Source organism: Diorhabda sublineata, chromosome 8 (assembly GCF_026230105.1).
Source record: "Diorhabda sublineata isolate icDioSubl1.1 chromosome 8, icDioSubl1.1, whole genome shotgun sequence".
In the NCBI taxonomy this organism is placed as follows: Eukaryota; Metazoa; Arthropoda; class Insecta; order Coleoptera; family Chrysomelidae; genus Diorhabda; species Diorhabda sublineata.
In genome coordinates, this window is record NC_079481.1 from 7,225,527 (window position 1) to 7,251,204 (window position 25,678).

General features: G+C 33.8%; 1 protein-coding gene across 3 annotated transcripts in view; it reads right to left on the bottom strand.

Annotated features, from left to right (window-relative positions):
- Positions 1–10,444: 10,444 nt before the first annotated feature.
- Positions 10,445–25,678, bottom strand: part of LOC130447762 (protein sprouty) — a 50,599-nt gene continuing 35,365 nt past the window's right edge. For all 3 annotated transcript variants that reach the window (XM_056784750.1, XM_056784751.1, XM_056784749.1), the window contains one exon: positions 10,445–17,390. In XM_056784750.1, coding sequence (XP_056640728.1) covers positions 16,574–17,335 — 762 coding nt within the window. In that variant the 5' untranslated portion in view covers positions 17,336–17,390 and the 3' untranslated portion in view covers positions 10,445–16,573. The remainder of the gene's footprint in view (positions 17,391–25,678) is intronic.

Here is a 25,678-nt window from a genome sequence, read left to right on the forward strand (position 1 = left end):
ACCGTTTTCCATGAACTATATCTATTATTCGTTTCTTAGTAATGTGGAATTAGTCGACATGCTGTCTGTATCTGGCATTGACACATTTTTCTTACGTTTTGTTCATTCGCTTTGTCGTATTTTTACTTATAAGAAGTGACTACTCATCCGACCAATCGAATCAGGCAACGCTCTCGAAAAATCGGCAAAAGTCCAGCGACGCTCCTAAGCCTGGCAACGCTGCCGAAAAAGATTTAAACGAAGCAGAATCTTCACGTCTTCATTCAACATGAATTAAACCTGCCAGGTGTGTGTAGTTGGGCAGGTATCTATACCGGAGGTCTCGTTGGTCCGTACTTTTTTGAGGATCACGTGACGGGCCAAAGTTATCTGAGATTTTGTGTGTTTTTACCATAACTACACTTCTTACTTCCTATAATTTCTTCTCCCTTATGTTTTTTTCTTATACGGAACCGGGATATTTGTTTTTTTATCTTGTCTATAGAGCCTCGCTGTCCAAGGCTACTAATATGGCTTCACGCATATTAAACACCCACCATATAGACTTGATTTGGCCTCTGTCCATTTTTTCATAGTGGCATAGAAAGTTCAGTCAGACGTTATGAGATTATGAATTTTTGACCATTATTTATATATCAGGTTGTACACTGTCAAAGTCCTTTTCATATATCCTTGATACTTTTGGGGGATAATATACAGAGCGAACATTTTGCTTTCTTGGTACCAAGGCCATTTCTAAAACCGTGGAAATCATTTGTTTACCATTAGAGCGTGTACAGGGTTTGTTCTTAAAATAGTTTTTTAGTTAGATCAACCAACGTGAATATTGACAAGCTGAGGCGCAGGAGTTGGACAGTATTCTGGATGTAGCAGTATGAAGATGCGGAAAATCGAAAAATTCCGATCGTTTTTAGTATTTTTATCAATATATTACATATAAAGTTTTTTTGGGTTTGTTATATCGATATCTTCTGGTACTTCCCTCGTATATCATTCAAATTTCAACTTATTAATGTTTTTTTATTATAATTACAAGTAATTCTAATGGAGTTTTTGTCGGGTCTAATTGATTTTTTAATTTTTGTAGATTTTATGTTAAATTCCGATTTTTCATTTTCGTCTATAACCGTAGGGTCTGTTGCGTAGACAATGCATTATTAGGACTGACTTTATTGGTCAATGATGATTAATACAACACATGTTTTTAGAGGTATCTAGAAACGTATTTATGGAATCTAAGTATATCGTTTGAAAACAGATGTTCGAATTGTAATAATTTATAGTAATCACCTTGATTTTGCGGAGATTATAAAATGCATTATATTCCCAATTAAAGTATTTGGAAGATAAACGTTTCGTTGAAAATTTCGTCAAAAAAGTTGAGTTGAGGCACATTAGGAACCTTCCTATACTTTTCAAAAGATCCCAATTCGTTTGCACAATGACTAGTTGCCATATCTGACCACAACACAAAATTCCCTTCAGGAAGCTTTTTCTTTTAGAACTTTAGACAATAATAAGCCTTAAGGTTGAAATCTATTAGCAATACGTCTCGACACTCCACCCCAGAGAGGCTTTCATAGTCTTAACACGCGTGGGTTACATCTGAGAATTTTGAATCGTCTCACGTGAGATGGCGTGGCGAGGCGTGGGGTAGGCTGAGTGTTTATTATTTTTTTTTCATTATCATTCCTTTCCCTACTATAATTTCTTTTGTTTTCAAAAATATTATTGATCCTGGTCTAATCACGCAGAAATATTATTTTCTTTAATCTGTAGTGTATGGTCAGCTTTAATATAGCTTGCAATGTGACCTCCGAAGCGTTCGCCAATACGATTTATTTTATACGGATATTCGTATAGAAGGTAAGTAGGTTATTTTTTTGTGTGTGTGTGTCTTATTTCACACTATAGATAAATATAAAAAAATCAAACTATAGTTTCGAGTTTAAATATCATCTATGATGATATAAAAATAAATTGGCGGACATAAATATGAACGAGTTAACGTTGTTTATGATATTTTAAATTTTGTATTGAATCAAGTTTTCTATTCAACCAGTATTAAACATCTAGATATCCAGGACCGTATTCAGAATCAAATGTTATTATTAAAATCGTTAGTCCGTGTAACTGAAAATAAACTAAACTCAAAAGCGAACTAAATCACCAACTGATTCTGATCCAAACCTGATTGACTCAAAAGTAAACAATAGTAATTAATATACTGTAATATTTTTGTTTTTTTTTTTATTTATACATTTATATCCCTATACAGAATTCTACAAAGTTCTAGAATAAAAAGAAACAAAACAATTAAATAGATTTAGAAATACTGTAAATAAACAGTCTGCTACTAAAAAAAATTATATATAAATAAATATCAAAATAAATAAAAAAATGAACAGGACCGGCCTAGGGAACTTTTTCTTAACGATACGATAACAAATAATTGTATTAGAACAACATATTCATTTCCTTATTTTAACAAGTTTAACTATGAAAAATAGAAATTATCTCACGTCGAATCAAAAAATCCAGTCTAAACTATCATATTCGTTCATGTTTGGTATATTGATCGTACATTTGGAGCTCGGGTTCACTTCCTTGTGGCTCTAGCCCCCCTAAATCCGACGCTGACTGCAACTACGGTGTACGTTCAAAACAATATAACGAAAAGATTTATTTCGAAAGGGATTTTTTTGTGTACAGTTCAAGATATTGATCTGAGCCGTGGGGAAAGTTTTAAAAAAATATTGTGAAGCAAAACCACATAGAATCGGGCAGGGGGAGAGGAGTCATGGAAAAAGCTACGTTATGCAGTGAGGGGGAGGTTCCAAAAGGACTATAATATGACCACGTGATTTATGGACTCTCCCTAAATGCGTGGATTTGATGGATATTTAGATTTTTCAAGAAATGAAGTACCACTTCATTTAGAAGACATACCCTTAGTCAATCGTGAGGGTTGCCCGGCTTAGTATTTCTTATATATTCGGATTTTTTCCTCTTATAGGTATATAGAACGTGGAAATTCATTTATTTGACCACCATGAGAGTATCTTCGAAGTTTTATGCCTTCTCAAACTAAGATTTGGATGACGTTCTATAAAATGGTAGTTTACCAAAACTTTTCACAGTCATATTGAAGTTATAACTCATTTTTAATTATTCCAAGAGATTCAGAAACAATTTTCGGTGCTTTGGAAACTCCCCTTTAGCAATTCTAACGTTTTTGGTGCATTTTCCCCGTTCTGGTGCTGAAAATCGTTAAGGTTAGGTCACCCTTATATTTATAGTTATATAAGGCCCTTAATAGATGTATTAAAATAGGTATTTTTAATTAAACGGTTGGAATTTTCGGAGATGCAACAACACATGATCATGTAAAAATTAATTTTACACTAAAAGTGTTAAAAAAAAATTAATTTACGTGTTTTTATTTATATTTAATGCGATTTAAAAAAAAAACATTGGTAATTAAATATTTGAAGTTTACAAATTTTTACGTTCATGGTCAGCTTTAATATTCCCACTAACATACTAGTACAAGTAGGTTCGTATTTGAGCAGTGCGCATGCACAGACGGTAAATTACCATGAATGAGTTATACGACTGTCAATGAAAATTGTAATACATTTAGTAAAGAAAGACAAAGCACACACTAGGTGACTGAAATAACGTTACGTGCTCTTCTTTTTTATTACCTATTAATTATGGTTATCGAAAGTTTGCATTATACGAGGGTAAGACGACGAAAAATCGCCATAATCTTTTATTAAACGTTTCTAAGAATTTGTGTATTCGAAACCCCGCGACGACCACGCACATGATTACATAACATCGATGCTCCTATCAATATACTAAATGTTTGTTATTTATTTTTAAAAAGAAGATACTGATAATTTTTTTTCTATAATGTTTTCATTCCTTAATATTTACTTACGCATACAGGGGAATAAATGTAAATATTGTATTTTTGATAAAAAAAAAACAATTTATATAGTTTGTACTCGTCGTGGAAGCTGCTATACCATAAAATTCAACAACTTTTTCGTATATCTCCGAAGATTAGAACAGCAATAAACAAAAATGGCGTCCGATTATATAGGTCAAATATTCATATAAAAAATTGACTATAATAAAAAATATTTGAATACAAAACGGAATCGCGTGAATAAAAAACAGTTTTCCATTATTGTACTACCAAAGCTTTAAATTGTGTGTGTAAATAATGCCTTATTAGGTCCTAATAAGCTTAATAATCTCCCCAAAATCGAAAAATCTAAGATCGCGGATGATCCGGAGTGCCGCTGGTGCATGGAGGAGGACGAAATTGCAAACCACGTTATCTGGGAGTCCTTGCACTTACACGGGCGTGGTTTAAACACCACAACTTGTCTAACGACATCAAAGAGTTCAAACCAAAGCGCCTGAACCAAGTTATCGTCTTCAGAGACTGTTTACCTTCTCTGAAGACGTTAACTCGGTTAGGTCAAACAGAGTAATCGTGATTTTGGTGTATTACTTGAAGGTTTTAAGTCATGATTTTTTGTTTTTCTTTTCTATCCACTGCAAACTCTGGTTTCCTCCTGTCTTTCACCCGTTGCTACTTGAATTTTGAGATAGAAAAATAATTTTCGGATGCGTTTGAACCAAATTCCATTCCGATTGAGGTACCTCTCGCCATATTATTTATAATGACTGTTTTATCGTGATGGGTAATGATTTCGTCTTGTACTACTGGTTTCCATGATGTTTTCTTATGCCTTCTGGTGTACCATTCGGTTATTCAGAAAAAACAAGCGACCATTTTGTTGTGCGAACCACTTTTGTTGTGCGGTAGATTTCCATAGAATAAAATGTAGTTGAACTTCAAAATTTTTACCACTTTGAACGTTTCGATGTTCCCATTAAATCAGTTGCATTCTTTTCATGGGTTTTCAAAGTTTTTTCGTTGTTGTTTTGTTATAAAAACAATCATAATTAGAAAAAACGTGATATGCCGTTCCCAGAAAACTTTTTCAATTAAATTAAAGTTAATTTATAAAAATCGAGTGATGGCTTTTTTCGTTTTTCGAAAATGAATTTCTTGTAAAAATTTTATTTCAAATATAATGCATTTAATTAAATATTTGTACAAGAATTTACTCATAGCAGACAACAAGAAGTTGACTGTGTATTTGCGAGCGAAGTAAATACATGTTTCGAGTATGTAAATAGACACAAATTATTTGAAATTTTATTGCCTATAAAGGAAGTTTTTGATACTTTTACGACGAATCAATGTCTTATTTTGAAATTCCAAATGAAAAAAATACGTAAATCCAACAAAGGCATCAACAAGTGTATAAATAGTATCGAAATTAACAACAATTTGCACTTTATGAACTTATTTTTGTTTTCAAATGTTGCATTAGTGTGATTATCATTTGGAGATGCTTCTAGACATTGACTTTGAACTTCTGTAGGTTGTAGCGCTATGAAAAGACCTGCTTTGGTAGCTCAATCCACAAACTTGCACTTCTTGGTGTTCTGGACGTTTGCAAGCGAACTTGGTGTTCAAAAACTGCTCCAGGCGGGATTACGTTGCTCGGAAGAGCATCTGCCATCACAGTATCGGTAAAATAGTAAAATTCTTCTATGTTTCAAGCTGTCCAAGCTTCTGGATCGTCTGTAAATCGAACTGCTCTCTTCCAACCTGGATTGATCGATCTTTGAAGGACAAACCGTTTTACTTTAACATATTTAGAAGCCAAAACCTTCGATACGTCGAGTGCAATTGCTCTGGATTCCCCATATTCATTCCTCACGTTGGTGAGGAATTTCCCTGTTGATCTACGTTTCCGAAAGCCTATTTGATGGTTGCCGTTGATGTTAGCAAACTCAAGATTTGTTAAGTAACGAGTTTTTCCAAGATATTTTCGATTTTAAACGGTCGTACGACTGTTTTCTTTCCATATTATTCTGCATCAGATTTGATCGTTAAAACGTTTTTATTTTACGATAGAAATAGAGAATTTCTTAAAAATAACCCCCACAAATGTACGTATGAACAGGGAGGGTATTTCTAGGAAACGAACACAGAGAATTGGTATACACGTCCGTTTCTTTCATTCACTAAAATCTAATCAATGGCGGATGGTACCTGTAGATGTCGATGTTATACCTGTCTACAAAAGTGCCTCGAGAATAAACTAGAATTGTAAATACAGGATCGTATCTATATTCACTTGGAATTTATACTAGAAAATAAAAATATTTTGACAGGAAATTGAAAATTCGTCATTATGCTGTCAAAAACAACGTAATTAACTTATATTTTGTGGGTAAAAGGCTTAAATGCCATGTCTTTGGGGGAGGACACGTCCTAATACTAATGACCTCCCCTTTGTCGAGACCCTGGATCCGCCCGTGGATAAAATGATGCACGAAATTCCAAAAACATAAAAAATGCGTCATATAACGAGAAATTGAAAGAATTTATTTGTGATACAAGTGTTGCCCTGCTTGAAATATATCAAGTTTGAAGACGCCACGTTATTTGAGTGAAGAAAACAAGCAAAAACGGCCACATTTGGCTAAGAAAAAAATGTTGTTTCATCAAGACAATACTCCAGTTCACATATGCGTTATTGCTATGGCCAAAATTATTGAATTAAAGTTTTGAATTGCTACTTCACGCACCGTATTCGCCAGATTTATCTCCTTCGGAGTATTTTCTATTCCCGAACTTGATTAAATGTCAAAAATTTTTCAACAATGACAAGAAATGTCGTCAATTAATGGTTATTTTGAGGATATTGATGATTTTTATTATGAAAAGTATTTAGAACTTATTGAACATCGCTGGGAAAAATGTTTGAACCTAAAATGAGATTACGCTTAGCGAAGAAATTTATTTTTTTCCTAAATTTTCGTGTTTTTTTTGCTGGGTACTTTTGGAACAATCCCCGTATTGAACAGAATGAAATAATTTTTTCATAATACACAAAGTATCATCAAATAATATCCTCACGAAATTTCAAATAAAAAATTTCACGTTTTTATTAAAATTCTTGGGGACGCAAATAAAGTGATCGAGTCCGGCCCTGTCGAGTTTCTCGTCGACGACGAAGCGCGCTGCCCGCGCAATAGAACGATCGAGAGAGAGACGACAACAGTTTATGCTACCACGTGAATACATCGGAAACGCCAGTTATAAAGGCAGGATGACTTCCATTTGGTTACATCGTACATCCTCATTCGGAGTCTCGAAGGAATTTTCAACCGACAAAAAACTCGATGATCGGCCACGTTTCACTGTTTCCGGTGTGAGTTAAAACCAAACTCTCTGTACGTCGATGTAGCGATACGGAAATACCGTTAGAACATTTTCACTTGGATCAAATAGATTCAAATCGAATCATAAAACTCACGCTTTATTTAGGTTAATAATATTTCAACATTAAAAAAATTTTTGATAGCTGTCTAGACAACCAAAATAATTATTCATAATTTTACTATTAATTCGGCGAGAATATGCCACGTAAAGTTGTCCGAAAACCATTTTGAAATGGCCTAATGTTCAACATCAGACCAATACACCAATACTGAAATGCTAAAAAAGAAAACATCCCAATCTAGAATACCACACCATTCACGTGGACCAAGAAAGGATCATCAAATACACAAAATTATAGAAACCCACCCAAAACCACTACTAGAAGAGTTGGAACGCCACGAAACGCGAAAAGAATGAAAAAAAGTTGACCAATAGATCTAATATGAGGTATAAGAGGCTAGATATAAGCCTCACCAAGACAAATTAACCCATAAAATGAAAAAACAATTCCTCTACGTCTGTTTCCTACGAATTTACGCGTTTCTCTTCGTTGTTAATTGTCTCTGTACACGTTTTTTACTTTGATTTAAAACTGTTTGCAAAAAATGTTAAGTACAATATGTACAGGTACGATAATGGCCGTTGTTTGCGGGAGTTCACAACACTTGTTTATTTATATGATAGTAAAAACTGTCTTTTCAGATATTAATAAATAGTTCAGAGTAATATAATGACAAAAAAAATAAAAATCTTACCAAAAAAATCGTAGAGTGTTGAAAACATAGGGTTGTATGTACTTTTTAATGCTGTATCATAAAAAAAAGTAAAGAAAATTTATTTAAAAAATAAAAAAAATTTAGTGGTGGACTACCATTAACATTTAGGGGGATGAAAAATAAATGTTGTTCGATTCTCAGATCTATTATTTTAACCAGTTCTCAAACAACGAGTATTAATTCAAGGATTTATGTTATTTTCTATAATATCGATATAACAAATTATGGAACGTGAACCCATTATTGAAAGGGGTTGAAGCAATCTGATTGAGTTCAATACAGGAAGACCCACTCTGCTATTTTTATAAAAGAAGGGTTGCCCCGCAGCTCAAGGTTTGCTTGTTACACCATTAAATTTTTTCTATAATAATTCAATTTGTTTAGCTTCATTCTCAAGTTTTCCCGTTCCGTTATATCCAGACGGTCCCTTTTTGTACCAATAAATCATTTACAGCACTTGATCCACATTCAACTGAATACGAACATGATGTTTGGAGAGTTTTTGAAGCGTCGGGGGATTCGCGCGGAGCCTCCCATCTCCCGCAGTGAAGTTAACTTAACGAAGACAAAATCCCAATTGATATTTTGGTTTCGTGAAAAGAATTTATAATAATTATTGATCGCGATTATTTGAATACTTGTTTTTAATTTTTTAATTTTGTATTTAAATGGTTAAATTTGCATTTTCGAATTGTCCCTGTAGGTGGCGTGGGCCCTACGTTGGGAAAACAATGGAGTGGAAAGGTAGAGAAAAGACCGTTCCATGTCATGGCGTCGGTTTTTTGAGGATAATTTTCATTGACAATCTTGAAAAATGAAAAACAAAGTTCGAGTGAAGAAAATCAGAAATAAAAAAAATATTTTACGATTTCTGTATGTATGCGTGTTTTTTCTGATGTTTACAAACGATTTCGATTCGTATTAATTGGTTATTATGCGGTATTTGTCATTTTAATTATAAATTCTTCCAAGTGTCCTTCCTGTCCTTCTTAGAACACAGGAAACTTCATTTCCTGTAGAATTATTTAAAATTTTTCTACAGAATTAAATGTGTGTTGAATGCCGCTAGTGATTAGAATGTATTCTATATAATAATCAAAAATATATACGAGGTCTGGTTAATAAATAACGAGACTGCAAAAGTCTGTACCAAAAGATCTTGTTTCAACGGATCTGCTTCGAAAGGAAACCGATTTGAGTCGATGGAAGCGGTAAAGCAAAAAGGCCCTCATGAAAGAAGACATTTTTCGTAACAAGTCTCGTTATTTAATATAAGACCTCGTACGTTCTTATTTTTCATTTTTTATCCATCGTTTTTTTTTTATTTTCCATCAAAAAAATGTCTCTGAGACACCCGACACAGATAGTTCTTAACCTAACATAAAAAAATGTGATTTTTTTCAAAAGATTTGTCGAAAAAATCGAAAAATTTGATTTGAACGCATCAATCGTTTCTTCAGGTGTAGAAAAACGTTGAACTCGCAATATATATTTGAATCTGCAATAAATCATCGGGAATCAAACAAGGATGACCATCAACTCGATCCGTCACGGTCTTATAATGAATTTTTTCACCATTTCCTTCCACCAATCGACACGAGCTGTTTTTTGAGCGATCTGATCTTGCAATACCAGCACAGCATCGATTTTCTCTGACGCAACAGCAGATTTTGGACGATCTTCACGAAATTCATCTTTTTCGTATATTAAAACAAAAAAAATTCACGATTATTTCGATATTTTCAATGATTGTGGAAGGGCGACTCGAATGTAAATCATCTTCAACATCTTCTCGGCCATATTGAAAACGCTTTTACATATAACGAAGTCCACGACTAAACTGATTTGTCTTCGCATTCGACAGAGTAGGTTTCAGGCTAAACACTAACTTTTGGCGCGTGCGTACTGTTTCTGTAGCAACTCTAAACTTGAATCTTCCTTCTTTTAGGGATTCTTTTATATTGTGTCTTTAGTCATTAAGTTGTACAGCATTTTCTTTGATAATGGTTGTTTATTAAATCACATTAACACACTATAATTTAATGAAAACAGCTGTTTATGTCATCTCCATCGCGACTGGATCCCATCACAGCCTTTGGTACCAACTTTTCATTGTTCTTGTACATTGGTGGAACCTTTGAATCTACCCGGGTATAAATAAGTTTAAAGAAACTGGATTTTTAAAAGCAATATTGGTACTAGTAGGACTGCAATGTGAGGACTAGGTTTTTAATATCCGATTTAAGGTTTTTCTTTTTCGAAAATGATTGGGGGATTCTGTATAAATTATTCAGAAGTTTAATGAAAGTTGTCGGGAGACATTTGGCAACTGCGGAGAGTATGATGTATGATTTTTTTTGGGGATTGTACACTCGACTAAGTAGCACGCTCGCGGTCAATAGTCACTAGCAAAAAATCTGTTTTTTCGATTCTTTTTCTAATTTTAGCATCTAAAACCATTAGTCTTTGCTTTTTTTGAAATTTCCGCCTTAATCATCCAGTAACCTTCTTCAAAAGTAACGTTTTCTTTTATACAACTCTTCGCGAATCTTTCTCCAGGTCTCCCTTTAGATTCGTCCTCTTCTATCGCACAGATTGTTTGTCAGTAACTGGCTGGGGTCAATTTTGTGCCAGTAACTTTTCTTTGAGATCTCTTTGGACTTGAACACCAGCGATAGACTCGATTTTCGAGCCATCTCTTTCGGTGGTGCATATTTTTCTTCTGGTACCGCGTATTCGATGAAACTCGCCATTTTTTGGGGTAAATTCTGGATGCAATCTTCAGTGCGCTGGGAACTTATCGCTGACTTTGGTCTTGATGCAATAGGGTCTCTACTTTTAGGTAGAATTTTTGATTTTTGCTAACAGAAATGTGTATTATATCCAATATTGTAAAAAAACATAAAAAAGGTAGTTGCTGTTCATAACATATTGTTGGAAGCTCCAAGATTTTTTGTTCACTTATCGAGGGTTGTAGTTGGGGTTGTTTTGAAATAAAACAATTAGAATAGATTTGTTTTCTTTGTTATTAACATTATAGATAATATTACAATTCCATATTTACATGTATACAAATAGTTTTGCGCCTTTTCGGCACATACATTTTGAGAGTACTGCCCTCCTCTATACAGGATGGCTTTTGAAAATCACTTTTCGAACAACTAATTACCATTTAGACGAAATAATTTTGTTTTTCAAAGGCCATTCTGTACATACATCTATTTACAATGACAAATGTTTTTTCTATTTTTTCTACGTCAGCATTTAATGCTTTTTTTTTGGTGTTTTTCTTCATTGTAAAACATTTGTGTTTCGCAGATAGATTTAAAAAAAAATTTAGTCGTACTAGTACAAAAAAAATAAACGCAATCTACGTGGAACACAATAATTTTCAAAATATATACATTTTTTTTTTGGTTTTATCGAAGCAAATACAAATTATTAGAAAAAAAAATCGTTGATTTAATTTTTTTTAAAAGTACGTTTAAATATTTCTTAGATTGCGCTTATGAACGATCAAATTGACTAGGCAGGTTTATCAGCGTTTTCTTATCACACCACAGGACATACATACAAGGTGACACATCGTTAAATACATCCCATTTATAAAATTTTGTATAACAAACATAGATACAAAGAAAATCAAAACAAGGTTAGAGAAATAGATCAAGATCGACAAAGAAAACACGTGGAGGTCCAGGAAAAAGTCCCGATTCAAAAACCTCTTTCGATAAAAACTCTTTTGGATTGCTGCTGACATGATGATCGGAATCTGGAGCAGACAAGCTCTTCATGGTACCAGAACCACTTCTTACAGTGGCTGAAACAGATAGAGGACGGAGTTTGAAGCACTACTTGGAGTTTCTTTTTCCTCCAAGCATCAAATTATCGTTCATAGTGAGAAACAGCAGGTATCTCATGCCAGGTGTCTTTATACATCTCTTCAGAGCTTGTCTCGCAAGCAAATCGTTGAGAGACGTAGTAGCCACAAGAAGAGTGGGTTCTGGGTCCATTGGATCCCCCAATATGACGAGCCTTTGTTGATTGAGTGACCAAGCACCTAAAAGAGCTGGATCTTGCTGATGAACAAGAAAATAGATAAACTTATAACCTTTTGGAACAAAAACTAGGAAAGATGGGAGAAAAGGGAAAAAAACTAGGAATTCGATGACAGGAAATAAAAGAAATAATAGGAAAAATGATTCCACGTCACGTATTAGAGAAAAATTGATTGTTTCTAAGAACCTAATCTCAATAACAGGTTTTGGAAGTCTCGTGGGATGTTATCAACAATAACTATAATTATTTTTCAACAAAGATTTTGACTACGTAACAAAAATTATTACTTCTACTGTTTTGATATTATATCGACGAATATCCTGAGGAAATATTTATTAATTAAAATTAAATTGATTTAATTAACTCATATTTGATAATACAAATATTATAAATAGAATTACTAGAAAATTAATATATAATCTCGTGATACAACTATTAATTCGATTTTATTAGGAAAGAAAATAGAAATTTATCGAATTGTCTCGAACAGACATTTCAATTAATCTATAATTTAGCTACTACACATTCCGAATGTTGTTTAAATCTATGTTTGATATAACGTGATGTCTGTCTTATTTAGGTTTCGATAGAGCACATTTTTCGGGATTTTATTGATTTTATAAGATGAACAAAACAATAGAAAGAGGTTTGGACAGGCCAAAAGCCTTGTGTATTGAACATTACCTATCCGAATCATAAGATTTTTTCAATAAGTGTATTAATTTATAATTGATGGAAAAGAAAACTGTACAAGCTCAGCAATGGCTTCAAAAATGTAATCCATCGAAAATAATCAATAACGAATACTAAATTGAGTTGTTGGATCGTTTGAATGCAAAAATCAAGAAAAAAACGGCCTCAAATGTCGAAGAAAAAATCGCTGATTCACCAAGACCTTGGACTGATTAACGGCAACGTTGTTTAAATTGATCGAATTGCTTACTAATCCACCGTATTATCCAGATATAACCCTCAGGGACTACTGACTATTCGTTGATCTCAAAAAATGGTATAATGAAGAAGCAATTGTTGAAATTGAAGCAAAAGACAAATCCTTCTACAAGTACGACATCGAGAAGTTGGAGAAGCATTGGAAGGATTGTTTTGCTTTTGAATTGATCAATGAAATTGATTTTCATAGTTAGTCACGTGACTTATTGAGTGACGTAATATCTGTACACGTTTTTTTATATATAACCAAAAGGAAGTTACTTTTTTGATATACCCCGTATTATAAAACGCTAGAAAGCAGTTGAAATTTGTAAATCGACTTTTAGAATGTTAAAAAATACAATTTTTATGAATTTTATAGCAAAAAAGTTAAATTTTATAAATGGGATGATGTTGGAAAAAAAAATAAAGTATGTAATGTGTAATTCTGCCTAAATCAATTATATAAATATATATTTTTCAAAAATATTAATATATTCGCATACAATTTTTCATTAAAATGACGATATACGTAATTCCCATATTAGTCCAGTCAATTTAGGGTGTTCATCTCGGAATACGAGATACGAAACTATAAATTCGTTTCAACTTAAAACGTAAAACAAAAACCGGAAATTCTCAAAAGAAAATTACGGGCATGATCTATACAAAAACGAAATTTTTCATTAAACAGAACCATCGCTTACCAATTCGTAAAACAAGAACTAAACTCAAGTTTAATAATAAAATTGGAAAAGCTGGTTACGACTGGTTTAATCTATGACGTCATCCAGAAATTCGTGAATCAGAACCCCAAAGTAGGATGAACCAGCTATCGTCGAAGTGGGTCTTCAACTAAATTGTAGACCGAGCGAACTGTCTATCAGAAAGGGGTATAAAGCTGTGTGGACGGAAACATCCACCAAAAAGGAAAAAACAGTCGGTTTAATAAAGGGAAAAAACAAGATTTGGACCACCATTTGGCACAAAAATCTGGTTTTTCTAGTAAATTCAGTCGAAATGTTGGAATTTGTAGTCATCATCGTCTTTGGACTGAAGCTTTTTTAATAGTTAAAGCGTAATTTTATGAATCGTGTCGTTTATGATTTAGAAATCACGTTAGATGGCGCGAGCTTCCGAATGTAATTTGAAGAAAGACGATTGCTGTACAAAATAGTTCGTCTGGTTTTAGAGCGACGTAAATTCTGACTTTCCGGCAAAAACTGAGGTTACAAATCAACCAAACGATAAAAAAATCGGAAAAATTATTGTAGGATTGTCCAGAAAAGATAAAACCAGTTGGAAAACGAGAAATTGTTTCACTATGTGCAATCGTAAAGAAAAAGGACTAAATTTTGGGGAAAATTCATGCGTCTGTTGTGGAGAAGATTATACAAGGACCAAAAAGAAAATAGATTGGATTGAATACGTGTAGTTCGACGAAGACTGCACGTAGTACGACGATTTCTGTCAAACGTGTGGAAAAACTTGACAAAAAAGGCAGAAAATGATCAAGCATTGAGGGTAAATAATAAATTTTCCTATACCACGAAGTTACCCCATGATTTGATGTAAAAATCGGAGATGAAACGTCACCAAATTTTTTCCGAATATCTCCTTACCTATAGATTTTACGCTATTTGTATTTATTATCAATATTGTACAAAAATAGATTCTCTATAACTTTTGTTTAAAAAAAAATTTTATATATCGAACTGTTTTTGAGATAGAGGGCAGTTATATCGCCGGATATCTCTTATTCCGAAATTCGTACCTAAATTGACTGGACTATAATAAATTTTGTAAGATTGGATACGTTGAATAGCGAACTAAAAATTTTGTTAATTAATTGTGTTTCTTTGGAATTATATATTTATATTTCTTTCTATAATAATAAAAAAAATTAATAGGTACGGCAAACCAACTGTTCAATGTTTTTTTTTTCTCGAAAATACCCCTCAATAAAGCTCTCAGCATCCACCATAACATGAAAATATATTTAATAAATTATTTAAAAAAAAAATTGAATAATTCCAAAGACATACAACACGCAAACATTCTGTCATTCACACTCACGTCACTTTAAATTGGTCTTTACAGTCTTAACAATTTTTTTTCCAAATCTTGTACAAAATCAACCGTCCCCGTAGACGTTCTCTCGATATGATTTTCATAAAACAAAAACCAATTTAAAAGACTACCTCGACTTTGGACTAGATAATACTGGAGACCCGCGGTGGTTCACTGGTGCCCGGCCAACGTTACAATTAATTTCCCCCCGTCCCTCCCAAAAAAAAAAACCTAAAATATAAATATTTATGGCCAAAACTACCATAAAATATTCAAAATCGAAACTGAACAACAAAAAAAAAAAATGAAAGGTAATCTCGTGCTACGAGATGTGACGTTTAAGTTTCGAGACTTTCTTTCCGCGCTAAATATCTCAAAGGGAATAGTCGATAGTGACTGCAGAAACTTAAAAAAGCACGTAGAAGACTAGAAAATTGTCCAAAACTATCGATGATGTTTCGAATCTAACCTAGATTGATTAAGACCAAGCCCTTGAACTGAAACAGCTAGAAAAGACACACGTTGTCTATAAAAAAACGAAGTAAGATGATAAAATATGAAACGAAGAGGAATTAGACAATTTGGAGAACAAATAATGGGGTTATCAATAATATATACACCCAAAATACGTAGAATACTCCCGCGAGAGACTGTTTTCCCTCGAGTTTCAAGACGGTTAACTCCTTTTGCTGAAACGGACAGGATTCATTCTAATTTCAAAAAAAATCTGACATATATAGTAATACCACGAAAATTTGTGGTGAATGAACCATGTATCTGTCTGTTTTTAAGAGGAAAAGTCATTAATTTAACTTTAAGATGGCGTACGATCAAAAACAACGATTTTTTGTCCAATCCAGATGCTATTCGAGCGGAAACCAAAGGAGTTCTTGTAATCCACACTCTCTATTTCTATGTTAACTTTGTTACGTACTTTGGATTCGCGTCCAGAAAAACCGACAGAAAGTAACTTCGTCTATACCCTGTTGGTGACATTGTTACCAACGAGAAAATCTGGTAAACGTTGATGGTCATTACCATTTTCGAACGCCAAATGTCAAGTACCAATCCTGGTGCTTAGCGTGAAGAATTTTGAATTGGAGAATTGTATCTCGTGGTAAAAGTGTGAAGGTTGAAGTTGTTTTTTGGCTCAACGCTATTTCGAAATGAGTTTGATCAGATCTAAACGAATCGTTTGTTGTATGAAATTTCTTCGATTTCTGTTGTTCATTTTCGTCGATGAATATTTTAGACCGTCTTTTCCAACGGGGGCACTCAGTAGAGAAGCACGGAATATCATTGTTATAAACAGTTAGAAAATACACTTATTTACAAAAAAAAAAAAAAAAATAAATTAATAATGTAAAGTTAAAATAGTAGGTACACATGGGCAGTCGTGAATAAAATTCGCGAACTAAAAATCTGAACTCGAGTCCAATAATCTTTTTTCCGGCGTAGGTAGAGGCGGTCTACATCGACAACCAGTTCTTGGACGGCGCACGTAACAAGCTTCCACCGCTTTCTTGCAGCCTCTAAGAGGCCAGTAAAGCCAAAGGCAAGGTAGCACGCACGAAAGGGTGGCCAGACAGCTCCATCGAGCCGTCCTTCTATCGGGTCCGCATCCGCACGGATCGTCCGCACAACTTTCCCCACCGTCCGTATCGCTGCAGTGGTAGAATAATCCCTTGACACAACACAAGCAAGAAGCATAGTCAATGACACTATCCGCGGAAAAGAGACAGGAATTACACACCCACTTTTCGGGTAGCGCCCGAGGTATTTGACATGATTCGCACCTACACCCACCACACTCCGGACACACGATCGATGTAGACGTACATTCCGATGGCGGTTGTTTGCTAAATGTAGCAGCCGCCGCTTGTGTCGACGTCGGCTGCTTGCTAATGGTAGGTAATACGAGCCTAGTTGGCCTCTGCAGGGTCCTTGGAGGATGCGGCGGCGGCGAAGGGCTCGTCGCCGGCGGCGACGATACCTTAAAAGGGGTCTCGACGTATTCGTTGGTGGCGCGTTCATTTTCTGGCCTAGGAACATTCAAAGTAACAGGCGGAGCGGGCCGTAACGGTGCCAATGGAGCCGTTATTGGAGGAACATTCATTATAGGCGCCCGCGGACGGTGAGCGCGCGGCAGGGACGTGAGCCCTCCATGGTTAGCCATGTGGTCGGAATTAACGTCCGAACCAGCCTGCACCGAGGTCCGTCATCGTCTCCAGCTGAAACAAAAAGGAAAACCAAGTTACCACATTTTCAAAACAAAATAAAACAACTACACTATTTTATTTACTTAAACAAATGCGGATCAATAACACGGAAACCGGTCTGTAGTTACTTTCGTTTCGAAAAAAAGCGGTAAAAATATGAATTGACTTGAAACAGTTAAAACTAATGAAATTTATCGTCAAAACTGCGAGATTCATAGACAAAACGATATTGAGTGATTAAAATATGGATCAAAAACTTTTAAAAAGGACGTGATCAAGGTACTTTGCCGATTGCTTTTTTATCACGATGTCAAACAAGCTATGCACACGTGTTTTACTACGAGACCATTAAGAAATTGCAATCCAGAACAAGCCCTGATGATTACTGTCAAAATGTCTCATTATCTCAGCGCGAATCTTTCTCCAGGTCTCCTGTAGAATTGTCCTCTTCTATCGCTACCTTGCAGGCATTCTTTGCTTTCGTTTTATAAGAAATCGGATCCCAAATGTTTGTCAATCTCTGGCAAGTTGTGGACGGGCTGGGGTTAAATGCTTCTGACTGTTCAGCCATTCCTCGTGTTTCTTTGAGCTCTCGTTGGACTTGAAACCAGTGAAGGCTCGATGTGATGACAATCAACTTTTTTCCTCTCGGTAACGACGGTCAACTCTGGTATCAGCAGACTGTCTCGTGTTCAGCGACTGGCGACACATTGGGGAGTGGGTACAGCTGCGGCTGCATCGATTATTTAGCTGGAGAAGATCACGTAGATGATCTTTTCGAAGGGTCAGTTTGATAATGGGTTTTCACGACCGATCGTCCATATCTAGAAACCATTATCTATGGACCTAATTCTATTATTTCTGGTACAAACAACAAGTAAAGGTTGTTGTTCGACCATTAACAAATGCTGGTACAAGAAAACTCTCCTTAACCTAAACAAATTTCATCCATTTTGAATTTAGGATTAATTTTAAGATAGAAAAGTAATTTGTTAAATAATCTCGATGAGAAAATGTTTTTTTTTTTAATATTAACCTACATATTTGCTAGCGATTTAACGATGAGATACAATTTCTCAGTAAACCGATTTAGTATCTCTACCCAAAACAGTATCCTGTAAAACAGGTTATGTAACATGGTATTAAGAAGAATTAGAAGTTTATAACACGAAATCGTCATCTATATGGGTTCCCTGAAACGAAATATTTTCGGTAAAGGCGAGATTAAGTTTCATCATTTATTTCTTTGTTGTTTTTATAGTTTCTTGTTAAATTATCATTATACGATGATGGTCTCAGAAGTACCTGTCCTGACCTAGAGATAGCGGTAGTTGCTTGAAAAATTCCACTGTATTAGAAAGTGAACAATTTATATAAAGTTTGAAGACGCCACGTTGTTTGATATTTGTTCGGTGGTCATCAAAACTATCCCAGATGTGATATAGTAGATGATTTCTGGGTGTAATTCATTCTCACAGTAATGCAACAACAATAAAGGTTAAAAATACAAAAAAAAGAATCACGTATAGGTCAAATATTAGTATACAAAAAATCGGTGGACTAAAAATTGTAGATATTTCAATATATATGATACTTTCTATGAAGAATACCTACTGAAGATTGGTGCAGCACAAAACTCAAAAGATTTGCTGAAAACTAAAAAAACTAGAAACAAAAACTTTAAAGACTTGCTTGCAGCTGTGAAGCATTAAAAAATTAACTTTTAATTTCCAATTTTTACTAGACACTCTGTGAAAAGTTTTAAGCTATTTCCGCAGCAAGACGGCGGATTCTACGACATGTTTTTAATTGTGAAAATTCGTTGGGAATTTCGAAGAATTTTTTTTGTATGACAATTCACTTTCGAAAAATGCAGTTTCCAAAGACAAATGACAGTCCGTTTTCAAGTTTCCACATACAAACGACAGTTTGATTCAAAAACAAACGGTTTCCAAAGAAGAATGACAGTTTATTTCAAAAACAAACGGTTTCTAATGACAAATGACAGTTCGTTTTCGAAAAATAAAGTTTACACAGACAGATGACAGTCCGTTTTCAAATTTCCACATACAAACGACAGTTTGATTCAAAAACAAACGGTTTCCAAAGAAGAATGACAGTTTATTTCAAAAATAAACGGTTTCTAATGACAAATGGCAGTTCGCTTTCGAAAAATACAGTTTCCAAAGACAAATGACAGTCCGTTTTCAAGTTTCCACACACAAACGACAGTTTGATTCAAAAAAAAACGGTTTCCAAAGAAGAATGACAGTTTATTTCAAAAACAAACGGTTTCTAATGACAAATGACAGTTCGCTTTCGAAAAATACAGTTTACACAGACAAATGACAGTCCGTTTTCAAGTTTCCACACACAAACGACAGTTTGATTCAAAAACAAACGGTTTCCAAAGAAGAATGACAGTTTATTTCAAAAACAAACGGTTTCTAATGACAAATGACAGTTCGTTTTCGAAAAATACAGTTTACACAGACAAATGACAGTCCGTTTTCAAGTTTCCACATACAAACGACAGTTTGATTCAAAAACAAACGGTTTCCAAAGAAGAATGACAGTTTATTTCAAAAACAAACGGTTTCTAATGACAAATGACAGTTCGCTTTCGAAAAATACAGTTTACACAGACAAATGACAGTCCGTTTTCAAGTTTCCACACACAAACGACAGTTTGATTCAAAAACAAACGGTTTCCAAAGAAGAATGACAGTTTATTTCAAAAACAAACGGTTTCTAATGACAAATGACAGTTCGCTTTCGAAAAATACAGTTTCCAAAGACAAATGACAGTCCGTTTTCAAGTTTCCACACACAAACGACAGTTTGATTCAAAAACAAACGGTTTCCAAAGAAGAATGACAGTTTATTTCAAAAACAAACGGTTTCTAATGACAAATGACAGTTCGCTTTCGAAAAATACAGTTTACACAGACAAATGACAGTCCGTTTTCAAGTTTCCACACACAAACGACAGTTTGATTCAAAAACAAACGGTTTCCAAAGAAGAATGACAGTTTATTTCAAAAACAAACGGTTTCTAATGACAAATGACAGTTCGCTTTCGAAAAATACAGTTTACACAGACAAATGACAGTCCGTTTTCAAGTTTCCACACACAAACGACAGTTTGATTCAAAAACAAACGGTTTCCAAAGAAGAATGACAGTTTATTTCAAAAATAAACGGTTTCTAATGACAAATGGCAGTTCGCTTTCGAAAAATACAGTTTCCAAAGACAAATGACAGTCCGTTTTCAAGTTTCCACACACAAACGACAGTTTGATTCAAAAACAAACGGTTTCCAAAGAAGAATGACAGTTTATTTCAAAAACAAACGGTTTCTAATGACAAATGACAGTTCGCTTTCGAAAAATACAGTTTACACAGACAAATGACAGTCCGTTTTCAAGTTTCCACACACAAACGACAGTTTGATTCAAAAACAAACGGTTTCCAAAGAAGAATGACAGTTTATTTCAAAAACAAACGGTTTCTAATGACAAATGACAGTTCGCTTTCGAAAAATACAGTTTACACAGACAAATGACAGTCCGTTTTCAAGTTTCCACACACAAACGACAGTTTGATTCAAAAACAAACGGTTTCCAAAGAAGAATGACAGTTTATTTCAAAAATAAACGGTTTCTAATGACAAATGGCAGTTCGCTTTCGAAAAATACAGTTTCCAAAGACAAATGACAGTCCGTTTTCAAGTTTCCACACACAAACGACAGTTTGATTCAAAAACAAACGGTTTCCAAAGAAGAATGACAGTTTACTTCGAAAACAAACTGTCAAATTCCTGTTGTTATTGGAATGTCTTCTGTGTTTTGTCGTGTTAGCGAGTTAAGTTCCTCGACTATTTGTATATTTTTTGTGTACAACATCTTTGAGTTCCACCCTGTCGAAAACCCGTGTTAGGTCAATAAATTTGCTTCTATTGCGGATCTTTGAAGCCTCGTAGTTCTAGTTCGAATTGTATTAATTTTTGAATTGAAAACGAAAAGACCGAAAAATCCGCTACAAGATATTACGTAAACCTCGTATGGCGTTTATTAAATAAAAAAAAATTAAAAATATTTCCAAACTCTTCTAATAATCGTATCTTCCGAAAGTTGTGGCAACCATAAGTTACTGATAACTTATCTTATCGGTATGTTTATACATTTCTCTCTCTCTCTCTCTCTCTCTCTCTCTCTCTATATATATATATATATATATATATATATATATATATATCTGGACGTTATATTTAATTTATAATAATCATAATATGCCTAGTGGGTATAAATTTTCACAATTTGTTATTAATAGTAACCCAACAATTGAGTTGGAATCAAAATTTAGCTTACGAAAGCTAAGATAATAAAAGGATAAATAGATAAATATATATTTATACAAGGTGACGCAAAAAAAACTTAACTAAGTACCCCAAAATGTCATAATTTCAATGAAAAGAACAAACAGTATAGAAACGTGATGTACACGGCGCGTTTGTAAGTTTTAAAGGTCGTAGTTGGGTCTCTCATTAACAAGGTGTCGTCTAAAGAGTAAAATAAGAAGAAGAAACGGACACCAGTTAAAGCGAACAGACAACCAAATCAGCGATTACGTTGACCGTGAAACTTAGTTATCGTTAAAAGCGTCTTCTTGATAACATACGCTCGATATAATATAAAAACTGGGGAGGAAGATACTAGAACATCCCCCCTATAGTCCGGACTTATCACCCTGTGACTACTACATATTTGAAGCCTTCCGCGATATGCAATAACTATTCTGGACAACAAACTTTCATCTATTGCAGCTTCCCTTACTTTTTATTCAATGATGAGATGTTACTATATTGTGACGTCAGTAGTAGCTCAGTGGTGCCTTTTTAATCAAACGATTTATTTTTTTACCTTCGTCAAATACCCAATTTTCTTGTTGATGTAATTATATGAAAGAGAACTACCGATTGCCCTGTATAAGATCGAACATGGTACACAATCTAATTAAATATGCATATACAAACCGTGGTTGGAGCAAGTGGGTAGCGTCCCACACGGCGAGTGGGTGCGCCGACCCGGGTCCGATTCCACATCGCGCACCTGGTTCTTTAAATAACAGCGCCGTATCAGAACGATGTGTACAATAAGCGTAAAATATCGATAATTATTATTATTTATATAACGTTTGGACGTTTAGTAACAATCGTACAAACTCTGAGGATGATAACGACGGCTATCGAAACGTTACGTTAAATACACGCTGTTGTTATTTTGTTTTTGTATATTGGAAGTTATTAGGATAGAAATCAATCGAAATCCAAACAAGTTACGTCAAGATCTGCTGTCGGTATTTTGGAATGTATAAACAGTTTCCAAAGACAAATGACAATTCGCTTTCGGAAAAGACAGTTTCCATAAACAAATGACAGTTTTCTTTATCAACAGACGGTTTTCAAAAACAAATGACAGTTCGCTTTCGAAAAATACAGTTTCCAGAGACAAATGACAGTTCACTTTCGGAAAAGACAGTTTCCAGAGACAAATGACAGTTTTCTTTATCAACAAACAGTTTTCTAAGAGAAATGACAGTTTGATTTCGGAAAAGACTGTTTCCAGAGACAAATGACTGTTTGCTTGTGAAAAAAACAGTTTGCAAAGCAAAACAATTATTTATCAAAGAAAAAGACAAATAACATATTGCTTTGAAAGGTAAATGAAAGTTTGTTTCTAAAAAAAGATTTCAGAGTCAAAATTGACGGATTGTTTTTGAAAAACACAGTTTCCATAGACAAACAACAATTTATTGACGAATAAGACAATTTTCAAAGACAAATGAGAGCTTACTTTTGAAATGGCAGATTCTAAAGATAAATGGTGGTAAAATTCTGAAAAAAAAAATGATTTAAAAAGACAGTTTACTTTTGAAAAAGACTTTAATGACAACAAAGAAAGTCTCCAAATACAAGTGACAGTTTACTATTGAAAAAAACTTGTTTCCAAAAAACAATTAACAGTTCATTTTTTAAAAAGACAGTTTCCATAGACAAATATTTATTGATGAAAAGAAAAAAACAATTTTCAAAGACAATTATGAGTTTGTTTCTGAAAAAGAAATAATACAAAGGCCAAATTGACGATTTGCTTTTGAAAAAGACAGGATCCAAAGACAAATAATGATTTAATGACAGTCTCGAAAGATACATGACAGTTTTCTATTGAATAAGACTGTTTACAAAAGAATTGACGTGGCATTTTTAAAAAAGGTTGTTTCCAAACACAAATGAAAGTTTTCTTTGAAAACAAACGGTTTCCAAAGACAAATGACTATTTGCTTAAAAAAAAACTGTTTTCAAAGACAAATGACAGTTTATTTTGGAAAAATACAGTTTACAATGACAAATGACAGTTCATTTAGGAAAAATACAGTTTACAATGACAAATGACAGTCCGTTTTCAATAAATACAGTTTCCACAGACAGTTTTATTTGAAAACTAACGATTTGCAATGACAAATTTCATTTTTCTTTAAAAGCACACAGTTTCCAAAGACAAATGAGGGTTTGCTTTAAAAACAGATGATTTCTAAAGACAAATGACAGTTCGATTTCAGAAAAGACAGTTTCCTAAGACAAATTAAATTTCGTTTTCAAAAAATATAGTTTCCACAAACATAGAATGACAGATTGATTTAAAAACAAACGGTTTCGATAGACAAATGACAGTTTGCTTCGAAAACAAACGGTTTCCATAGAAAAACGAAAAAATTTATTTTCTCCAAAAATTTACTATTAGAAACAGTAAATTGAAACGACATAGAAACATCTCTTAAACTCGATTTTAAAATGAATGAAATTCTAATTGTGTACAAAACAAATGTTTTCAATTCATTTAAATTTCAAGGTTGGTAGTTGATGAGTATAAAAAATCTAAATAATGTGGAGAATTGTTATTTACAACATACGATGAAATAATTTGTTGTACGTATTACCAAATTCATATTTTTTTCTTTAAGCCATTTTATATTGTTAAGTACTATAAAAAGTTGAGTTGTTTTTGATTTTCCAGTTAATCCTTCACATATTTACTATTTTCCTTATGGAAAAACAATTTCTTTAGCATCGAATCCGGCCGATGAAACCATCTTTGGCTTTTTGCCCTTCGTAATCCTCTATTTTGACAGTTTCTTCGTTTCGGAAGTCCAGTGGTGGATCCAGGTTTCATCTACAGGTTAACAAGGTCCGGGAAATGTTCATGCAGATGTGTTTTTGGTCCAATATGTTTACGTATCTTCATTTTCTGCGTTGTTTTAAAAATGCCGAGAGCTTTTGCCATTTTTCTAACCTTAAACCGACAGTTTCTCACTACCACTACTACTTGAATGTATTACCTTTCAATAAACAAAATTTTAATGACAGCTCGCTTAAAACGATTTTCGAATATAAAATAATCGTTCGAAATATCCGAAATTTCGTTAAGATTCACTTAAAGCTTGCAACTTGTTGATAAGTTGATATCTTTTCGGGCGACCCTTGTACAAACAGTACGTTAGATGAAAATAATAGACGAATCATTGATAGTGCAATAAGCTCTTCATTATTTAAATATTTAAAATTTGTAAAATTCCAAAATAATTAAATTTATGTCTTCCGTCTTTATCAGCCCCTGTATTATAAACTTACAATAATTTGGATCGATTAAAGAATGTCTAATGGGGATAAATATTTACGTATCTAATATACAAATCTAAAAAAAGCAAACAACATTCAACACCCGTTATAAATATTTTTTGTATAAGTTGGCAAGACCTCCTCGCGTATTTAACTGATTCATTGACAATTTTTCACAATTTAAAAATAACGATATATAAGATATAATTTATTCCCATTCACGTAAGCAACCTTGAATTTGCAGCATGTCCAAGCAGGGCGCCATCATAAATAGAAAGTTTTTTTTTAAAACTATACCACTACATATTAAAATTAGTTTCACCACGTATTCATCGAGGAAACGATAATTACAACAAAGGAAATGTGGAAAAAGGAAATAAAATTTCCGAAGTTGACAAACAAGATGAAACTAGAGATCTATAGACCCACGAGTAAAGTAGAATAATGACAATAATTTTCAACGAGACGTGGGTACTTTTTGAAGAATATGGGGTTCCAAAAGTACTTGGTCTGACCTAGAGATCGCGGTAGTTGTTTACTGAATTAGGAAGTACACAATTTGAAGACGCCACGTACCAGCAGGTTATATTTGATGTACCACAAACAAATAATGTAAAGAATT